This window comes from Saccostrea cucullata, unplaced genomic scaffold (assembly GCF_032062105.1).
Source record: "Saccostrea cucullata isolate Sc308-1 unplaced genomic scaffold, CSIRO_AGI_Scuc_v1 ctg4386, whole genome shotgun sequence".
Classification (NCBI taxonomy): Eukaryota; Metazoa; Mollusca; class Bivalvia; order Ostreida; family Ostreidae; genus Saccostrea; species Saccostrea cuccullata.
In genome coordinates, this window is record NW_026937974.1 from 71,399 (window position 1) to 82,157 (window position 10,759).

At 32.9% G+C, this 10,759-nt stretch overlaps 1 protein-coding gene across 1 annotated transcript; it reads right to left on the bottom strand.

The window, feature by feature from the left end:
* Positions 1-2,208: 2,208 nt before the first annotated feature.
* LOC134249215 (ubiquitin-fold modifier 1) lies at positions 2,209-8,338 on the bottom strand. The gene is made up of 5 exons (XM_062731591.1): positions 8,291-8,338; positions 8,138-8,194; positions 3,955-4,012; positions 3,220-3,292; positions 2,209-2,876 (listed from the first exon to the last, which is right to left on the bottom strand). Coding segments are annotated over exons 1-5 (261 nt in total). The 5' UTR covers positions 8,293-8,338; the 3' UTR covers positions 2,209-2,805.
* Positions 8,339-10,759: the final 2,421 nt, after the last annotated feature.

Here is a 10,759-nt window from a genome sequence, read left to right on the forward strand (position 1 = left end):
ATCCTCAGGTAGTGTAGATTCAAGTTTGTTCAAATCATGACCCCCGGGGGTAGGGTGGGGCCACACTGGCCGACCAAAGTTTTACATAGGAATATATAGGAAAAATCTTTAAAAATCTTCTTCTCAAGAACCACTGGGCCAGGAAAGATGAAACTCATGTGGAATCATCCTCAGGTAGTGTAGATTCAAGTTTGTTCAAATCTTGACCCCCGGGGGTAGGGCGGGGCCACAATGGCCGACCAAAGTTTTACATAGAAATATATAGGAAAATTCTTGAAAAATCTTCTTCTCAATAATAACAAAGCCATGATTGGTCATATTTATATGGAAGCATCCTCAGATAGTGTAGATTCAAGTTTGTTCAAATCATGACCCCCGGGGGTAGGGCGGGGCCACAATGGCCAACCAAAGTTTTACATAGAAGTATATAGGAAAATTCTTTAAAAATCTTCTTCTCTAGAATAACAAAGCCATGTTTGCTCATATTTATATGGAAACATCCCTAGGTAGTGTAGATTCAAGTTTGTTCAAATCATGACCCCTGGGGGTAGGGTGGGGCCAAAATGGCCGATCAAAGTTTTACATAGAAATATATGGGAAAATTCTTTAAAAATCTTCTTCTCAAGAATAGAAAAGCCATAATTCATCATATTTATATGGAAGCATCCCCAGGTAGTGTAGATTCAAGTTTGTTCAAATCATGACCCCAGAGGGTAGGGCAGGGCCACAATGGCCGACCAAAGTTTTACATAGAAATATATAGGAAAATTCTTGAAAAATCTTCTTCTCAAGAAATACAAAGCCATGATTGGTCATATTTATATGGAAGCATCCTCAGGTAGTGTAGATTCAAGTTTGTTCAAATCATGACCCCCAGGGGTAGGGCGGGGCCACAATGGCCGACCAAAGATTTACATAGAAATATATAGAAAAATTCTTTCAAAAATCTTCTTCTCAAGAATAGTAAAGCCATGATTGGTCATGGGACTTTGTTTGGATTAAAACTTTTCAGTAATAAACCAATTTTCTACCTTTTCCAAGCCACAGTGCTCAGGTGAGCGATGTGGCCCATGGGCCTCTTGTTTTTTTAACTTTATTAAAGTCAGTTTTTAATACAGTCTAGTCTTTGTGATTTTTAAGTACTGACTGAAATCAAGGAGAAAAACAGACATCAGGGGCAATTTACAGGTGCTTGAGGACAGGACTCCCCTTCCTCCCCTCTTGTAGACCCCCGGGATTTTTTATTTTTTTTTTATAAACTATCTTTTAGTGACATATTTGTTATTCAATCCATACCAACAGCCCAAAAAATTACAAAAAAAAACAAATAGTTTATAAAAATTCAACCCACTCTGTATATAAAAACAACAAGGGTCCTGTCCTTAAGCACCTGTGATCACACACAGTAATTAATTTCTATACTATATACCAACATGACTTTTGTGAATTCATTGGTGGATCCAGAGAGGAGGGGTCTGGGGTTGGAACCCCTTTATTTTTGCAGAGAGAGAATGTCAATGCTTTTTTCTGTAATATAGATATTCTTATGCCTAAGTGGTTTAATCTTTTCCCTTTCTGCTCGCTACATAGACTCTCATATTTGCTTTCTCTGTGTTATTTGTCTGTCCCTGCCCCGGGTACAACCATCCATAAATAATACGCAAAGTTTCACTCGATATCATCGGAAGAAGCTATGTCATTTTGGCTATCTTCTGAAGTAACTAACTTAAACATGCATGAGAAAAATATTCCTCACCTTATATTATGGAGATATTTTAATCAATGAAGAGAAAGGTTTTATATGTACCTAAAATATGCAGGGATAGGGGGCTCACTTTTTCTGAGAATAATCTTTTGCTGTATCCATATAGTTTTAGTATGCAAGCTTTGAATTGGATGTACCCTTTGAAAACCATTGCTGTTGGGTTGGAAGTGCCTGTCGTGTGATTCTATGCACGAGATTTGGGGGCACTGACCTGGAATCCCTCCTTTCAAAAATAGCTGGATCCACATCTGAAGTTTGTCACGTTTGAGTAGGCAGCAGTTAGGCCCCTTTACCCCCCAAATACATGAACACTTAATTGTGAAACTTTACTTTAGCAGGTAAGATATTTATACATATTGGAGAACTCTGGCGGATTAAGTTTGCCAGAAAAATCCAACAATTTAATGATTATCTTTATATAATTCATTTTAAAATCAGTTCTTTTACAAATTCATGTGTCAAATATTTTTGAAACATTTTACAAAGTATCATTGGTTTTTCTTCATAAAATTTTAATCCAAATTTTTAGCATTTTACATACATTTATAACATTCTTACAAATGGAATACCGGTATACGGCAAAGTTAAATAGACAAATTAAAATTAATTAAAACATTCATTTGACAAGAGATATCAAAAGATTTTAAATCAAAGATAATGTTATTAAATGATTAAAATTTTCACATATAAATGATCGTTTCCTACAGGAATAATACAGACATTGTTCACTAACCAGTCAAGATCAATAATATTTATGCATGCACATGTAATACATATATCATATAAAACCCGTTGAACACAGTTTGTCATATCTTTCAAAGAATATCATAAGGGAGAGTCAGAATAAATAAAATCCAGAGAATAAACAACGAAGATGCCTTATCAACCTGCTGATAAATACTGCTGGAAGTTTTGATGGTTTATTTTACTATTGGAACTTTGGGCTGTATGATTATTACTGGAAGTTTTGATGGCGTATTGTGTCATGTAAACAAAATGAAGGCGATGATTTAAATAAATGACCTAGACTAGACTTCAATTCACGTGTGATTTCCTACTCTGTCCCTGGGTATTAAACGCAATTCAGATCCATGTTTTAAGAAAACGTTTCCTGCAAAAGACAAGAAAACAGAATTAATTAAGGAATTATATATAGATGTATATTGCAAATTTATGTTACATTTGATAATTACACTAAGAATTTGATAATTAAAACTAAATTTTAACAAATCTTCAAAATACATGTAAATAACAGAATTTTTTATGTTTTATCTTTTATGTGCAATTCTGTGATCTTTAAACAAAACAATATACCTGGTACAAAAGAAATTACATATCAATCTACCAGGGTATATTTTTATATAAGACTGGAATTTTCAAGAAAATTATTTTATATCTTGGTCAAAATGCTAAAAACAGTTGTATCTTTTATAGTTTTGGACATATACTCTAACCTGCACTTTGGGCTGGGTTGATTCCTATTCCATCGTTCGTAATAATTGCACTGGTAGCAGGGGGTACTTTGAACTGAAAATATTAACTGATCTTTAAACAAAATTTCACAAAGTTAAATTATAAGCCATTACATGTACTACAATTTAACTACCGGTACAATACTACAATGTAAATAAAAACACCATTTTTGTAGAATACATGAGTAAATGGTAATCTAAACAACCTAGCGATTCATTTATTATATTTATGTCAAATTTGTTTAGAATAAAAGATTAACCTGATATAAAAAACTTGCTACATGTATGAATTTAAATTCAAATTTAATCACAAGAAAATTAACTTTATATATAAATTATGTGTAAAATATGCAGAAACTATCATTCTCTTCTCACAAAGGATAAAAAATAATACAGATTGCAATTTCTATCTAAGAAAATTAACACTTCAAAATGAAAGAATATGTGAAATGCAAATAGTTCTTTGTTTGGAATAACATCTTATGCAAAAAGTGTCAGATTATATATTTTAATTTATGGAATTAAAATATGACACAACTGCCAAGGTAAATTAAAAAATATTTTCCAGTAATAAAAAGTGCTTTTCAAATATTTCAGGTAGGACGTAAGGGTTTTAGTTACAGCTAACTTCTCTTCTTTGGTAAAATAAATGTCACTGAATTTTCTCTGATACTTCATAAAAACCTGAAACCTTGGTATAACTTGTGTATAGCCTACCTCTTCGGCTGCGAACTTCAGCACGGCCGTGAATGGGGTTTGTTCAGGTACACTTAGCCTGAGATAAAAAGAAAATATATCATCAAGTAGTCTACAGACTGGCTTGTAACGTAAATATTCCATTCACAACTTAAACCATCCAATTTCAGAAAGGGTGTAGCACTTGGGCTTTGTTTACAGAATGCATTGTCTAAGATCTGTATATTTATTCCAAAAGAGGGGCGTGTTAAATAGGGTGACCGAAGAGTTAATTACACTGGTATTGAATGTGGTGACTTCAATAGAAATAGTGAAAACCCACTTAAATGCGTAATAGTCTTGGAGCTATCAGATCTCTGGTACCAGTTTTATTGTCCCGTTTTTAAGAGGAGGACATGGAAATTGTAGAAGTGTCAAAACTATCCCTCAACATTTTAATTGGAATTTAACATTAACTCACTAATAGATAACATTAACTCACTAATGAACTCCTTTTAAAAGTTAAAAAATCATTTGGAAAATATTTCATTTTAAAACTGGACTTGGGGTTCATTCTTTTACATGGGTACTTAATAACAATGAAAAATTTCCAGAAATTAATTTGTTTGAAATAAGCATACGTGACTGTGGTTAGAATGAAGAATTTGTTTCCAAGTTCCGGCATCATAACATGTACAATAGTTTTTATAAAATTCACTATATTACCCAAAAAAACATGCAATTTCTCTTCAAGATTCCATTGAAAAAAAATCTTAGCTTTCATACTAACCATTGTAAATGTTTAATGAATGTTTTTAAAATAAATTATAAAACAAAGATGCATAGCGGGTTCAAGTTAATGTTCCTCCTTTCTTTTCTCCTCACTAAAATAAGGGGAAACTCAGGAGTAGATAAGATGTAGATACTTAACTTTTGAACCTTCTAACCTCCCCATTATTTAAATAGGATAACCCCAGACCCCCTTCTACTTTCCAAATGCCCCCTACTATTTCAATTCTTAGAGACATGCAACCCTGTTTTAAGGATTAAAAAATTATGGTATACCTATATAAAAAACACAGATTTGTTTTTATAGGATTGAAGGGTTTTTTTAAATATAAATTAACAAGGTTTTTTTTTTTGATTTGAGATATAAAGCAACTTTTATTCTTTCATCTCAGTGTAAATCTGAAATTAAGAATCCTTTAATTTGCACTTGTAAATCTGCTTCTTTTAAGTGTTCAATTTTATCTATTAATCTATAAATTGATTATTATTTATCTTGATTGAACATAAATTATTCTCTGATGAATGATGTACATAACAGATTCTACAAAGGTAGGGTGAAAAATAACAAAAATGAATGGATTCAGGACAACTTAAAGGATTAAGGTCAAGGATGCTGGGGAAGCCGCCGAGGGAAATAGTTTCCTGCTGAGGGGAACCATAAATTTTCTATTTTCCAAGTTCCCATTTGTAACTGTTTTATTATACCGAAACAATCATAGGCGCTTTAATTTTTTTTTTATTAGATATTCCGACATTTAAAAAATAACCACTGTAGAGGCATAATTACAAATGCATGCGGTGTAACACATTGTATGATAAGTAATGTCGTAAAACAATTTAATTGTTTTTAAAAAGTATTTTCACTAACATTTCGAAGAATTTTCGTTGTCTTTCTTTTGCTAGAATACAAATATGATTTTGACATCGCATGTCGAAATGTTTTGACGTCATAGTTACATTGCTAATAACATGACGTCACAGACTCGAGATTCCTTGAACGCTCCGCCTACTGAACACTTTGACTGGTTAAAATTACTAATAAATATTCATGAGGGAGTAGTCCCAGGGAGTAGCTCTGATTTTCCAGGGAGTAGTCTTTAGTTGAGGGCAGTAGTCTCTTCTCGGGGAAATAGACAGTTTTATGGTATTAATTTTATATAGAGTAATTACAGCAGAGGTATAATAATATACTGTAACAGTTATGGAATGGGTTAGGATATGAGGGAATTGGCAAATTTCTGGTTCCCATAGGTGTCTATTTCCCTGAGAAGAGACTACATGTACATGTACTAGTATTTCCCCCATCTGCGGCCCACTCCCTGAAAAATCAAAGCTACTCCCTCGGACTATTCCCTCATGAATATTTATCAATATTTTTAACCAATCAAAATGAACAGTAAGCAGAGCATTCAGGAAATCTCGGGTCTCGTAGACTTCATAATGACATCAAAATATTTCGACATGCCATGTCAAATTCATACTGGATCGAATTCTAGCAAAATGTAGACAACAATAAGTCTTTAAAATATCAGTGAATTTTTCTAAAAACAATTTTATTGTCCTCAGTTATAATGCATTAGTTATCTTCTGAACCACAGGAATTTGTGTTTATAAAGTCTCTATATTTGTTTGTTTTTTTCTTCTGAAAATCTGGTTAAATAAATCACCTAAATATGATTTAAAAGTTATGGAAAGGGTACTTGGGAAATAACAAATTTATGGTTCCCCTAAGAGTCTAAGACGTAAAGTTATAAGCAAGATATTGAACCATAATGTCAGAACATTTTGACATGGAATGTCAAATCATACTACAGTGAGGTTGCCAATAACGAATCGCACCCGTTAACGAATCACTTTCAGATGAAAATTCTGTATTTTTCTTATCAAAGTCCAATACTTAGCTTAACCTACCCTGTCATGCTGAACTATTCTTGCTTTTATCATTTTATTTTATCATGAAATTATTAAATTCAACTCGTTCAATGTAATAATTTTTAAATAAACATGAACAAGCTATTCTGTGACGCAGACCAGAAGCGTACATGCAAGCAGACTACTTTCACCATGTTCACTTTTCGGTACTGCTCCAAAGTGAATCGTACATTCTAGGTAAACAAATCTGGTGCAGATGTTTAATAAAATTATGTGTCTAAAAGCACTGAAAGCGTCATACAATTTCTAAATCAGAAATTAATAGTATCGCTTTATTTAGGTTTCCAATAACGAATTGCTGTTTCAAGAAATATGAGATGCAGGGATCCTGTCCAAATTATAATTTTTCGTATGCGGTTTTTTGCACACCAGTTACAATAAAAAAAAAACAACAGAAGATGTCTACCAAAAGTGTACAATAAAGGTGGTTAAAATACACATATATAAACAAAATCAGCAGCCAAAATCAGTAAGAAGTGCAGAGCATGTGGATGAAGTATATGTGCATGTAAGCTAATGTGAAGACATCGACGATAGCGAAATAAAAATCGTCATGATTACCAAACAAAATTAAGAATTAGAAATTTTATTTATTTATTCCTTTGCAATTTAAACTTCCCTACTAAATCATTACACCGATACACCGTTTGCAGTTTTCCTATTCCCTAAAAAATTATTTCAAATAATCAATTTTTATTTCTTGTCATGATCAAGATCAAGCTCGTATAATATAAAATGCATATTGCTAACAATACTTTTTCAATTCAGCATCAAACTAAATAAATTATAAACAGTTTTATGACCCCCCCCTTTTTCAACATATACTAGTTAGTAAATTTGATTTAAATTACACATTGAGGAAATGATATGCAGACTGCAGCCTTTTGCCTATATGGAATATATGCCACTGTCTTCACGCAAAAGGAAGAAAGAGCACTATGAAAGCAGCAGAGAAGAATGAGCTGTCTTATTCATTTTTATAGAGACGATGGACAGTTGAAGTAGACCCATATAAAGGCTAGTGAAATACTGGTAAGACTGTGGATGTTTGTGTGAATCCCAACATCATTATTTGTAAATCATTGGAGGAAATGTATGTGACTGAAAATATAATTGTTCCAAAAAATATATATACATTTTCAGTTCTTAACCACCAAAATTCCTTGAAAATTAATTAATCAAGCATGTCATCAATCCAAAAAGGCAAAATTATAGGACAAATTCAATGATAAGAATCAAAAATATTCTTCGGCTGTTTAGCAGTGTAAAAAATCATTGTTGTTGTTTTTGCATTAATATGCAAACAACTCAAAAAATAGCTTTTCTACTTTTTGGGGGGGGGGGGGGTTGAAATATTTTAAGGCTCTTTTTTTCAGTTCACGTGATTCGGTAATTCTTTCATGACTATATAAAGTTTATAGAGAGCTCTTATATGTTTTATGCAACAATAATTTTAAAACTGTAATGAACAGCTGTTAAATGATCTACAGGATGTTCCACTTACACTTTGTATGGTAGTTTTGGATCCGAAGTCAAAATTATCTTGAACGTAACCTTTGACCTGCAAATACAAGCAAGAAATTATGATTGTCTTTGATAATTATGTTTCTAATAATACACAAACACAACACAAAATACACACATTAACTCTACTTACATGTTTTCTGTGTGTAAACCGGTGACACGCAATACCGGAAGTGAAAGAATTCCCAACCCCCTATTATGAATGCGCCATCTACCGAGGAAAGCCTATCCTATTTAAAGCAATTGATCATGTGACTTGAAAGAGAGATAGAGGGGAGATTCTCTTATCACATTTAGAACTTTAAAGGCAAAATGGAGTTAACCAGATTTCTACTTGTGTTTATTTTATGTTTAATTTCAAGGACCCTCGCTTTTGAAACAAAGAAATTATCTCAACCTCTCAAACAAGACATTTTAACACTGAAGGAGCCCGTGAGAGAATCTAGTGAAACCAGAATAAGACATGCGGATGAAGAGGAGGATGAATTTGGTAATTATATAAAGTATAACGCTAGCTGTTGCACTTAATAAAAGGGGAGGGGGTCAATTTTTGTTTTCATTAACAAAAGAAATCATTAACTTTATACAAACTCATTCAAAGAATTGCGGGAAAGCATTTTTTATTTATTTTAATAAAAAAAATAACGATTGTTAGTTTTTTTAACTAATAGATTAAATAAAGTAATTAAGCTAAAACTTTTGTGTAAAATTATAAAATCAAAGCTTAAAATTATCTGAATGTTAAAAATTCGTAATTTAAATAAATGTCATTTAAAGATGTACCAATAAATTATCAAATCACGCGTGTAGCCTGGTATGGAAATCATTATGCAAGTTTTCCATGATAAGTGTAACTGGTAAAAATAATATCATCTTGACCAACTAAATTGTAACTTAAGATTCTTGAAGGAACTGACAACACTGAAGAGATTATCATCAGTATTTAAGGGGGAAATCAAAATATTAGTAAACATACGTCACGTTTTCACTAAATGTAAACTTTCTAGAGGTATGAATGCACTAATTATTATCAGAATATATTGCGGTGTAAGTCGGAGACATTCGTACTGCACGGTTAATCTTCTGAGCTACTGATAGCAACTCGACACACTGGGTCAATGGTATCTCAAATCGTCCGCAGGTTATAGATATGAAATTTTTACATGCTTTAATTGTACATTTCATTTCTTGTTATGCATTTACTACACTTCGAAAATACTGCTTAGTCATTTCTCTAAGGACTTCGATCTATCATTCAATACATGTAAAAGTAGACAAAGGGGGAAAATAGAAAGCACGTTAATTAACTGGAGTTTTGTCAATTCACAAGCGACCATTTGAGACATCTCCTATTTTTCCACCAGTATTCTGTTGCTAATTCTTTCTCATTAAATGTCAAAATAAATAAGTTGTAAGGAGGTGAGTTTTTGGATGGCTCGGATGTATTGTAGCTGCAGACCTGAGAAGTGCTGGGTCATGCCGGGGTTTCGGGCACTGACGATGTGATGTGGTGCCTGGAGCTCGGTGTCTCTATTTGCGACAGGACGGGTATCGTATTGCCGATCCATTGTCCTCAGTAACCACTGCGGACTTCGCTCTTCACAGAAAATAACATTACCTTCGATAAATCCACAGGTTCTTAATTAATTAACCTCAAAACATCCCTACTCGAATTTAAAGATATTTGTAATTGTTTTTAGAATGATTCCTTTTTTTGGTCGTGCATTTGAAGGTATAACGAGAGGAATGGAGTTGAAGGGGCTCCCGGATAAATATTTTTGTTTTTGACCAGATTGGGAAAAAATGTCGCATTTAGTTCCTAATAAGCTTATCACCCCAGATGTCTCTTTCCCACGCCAGCTTCTGCCATTCTACCAGAAGCACGATTAAATTGAGATAGGTGGACAAAAAAATTCTTGACATATTTAGGACACTGTCCCAAAACTTCGGGCCAAAAATTATAGAACGTTTTGTTTTCAAAACAATTTATAGGATCTATGACTTTCGCCAAATTTAATCCATTGAAGACGCGTTAAGATAAGTAGAAAATGATTTTCGCACATAATTTTATTTTTGATATCTATTGTTTTCGATCAATAGATTCACTATTGCTAAAAACGCCAAATTTACTGTGAAGAAAACATAAGAAATTTATTGAAATTCGTTTTTCGACTGAACTAATAAACATAAAACTACTTTTTAATATACCACTAAAACGATAATAAACTCCCAATGATATGGCTATTTTCAAATCTTAATAGGATGGTAAATATGATTGATTCCTTTGACATATGGGTGGTATTCCCTTTCATCAATTATTTAAACTTCTCACACTTCAAGAAATTCTTTAAACACATAATTTGCTTTACGACAAAGTAACATGCAGGACTTGTATTAGAGAGACGTTGTCGGGATAATGGATTAATGCGATTTATGTGCTAAATTTGGACAAGCGGACCGAACACGCTATCTCCGATGTCCCCAGTTTCTAAAGAAAACCCCAGGTAGTCCCTTTCATGGAACGAGATTTGTTGGGTAGAAATGCATCGGAAAGAATCTGGATTGTGCTGACTGCAGATTTGAGGAATGCTACCTTATAAGA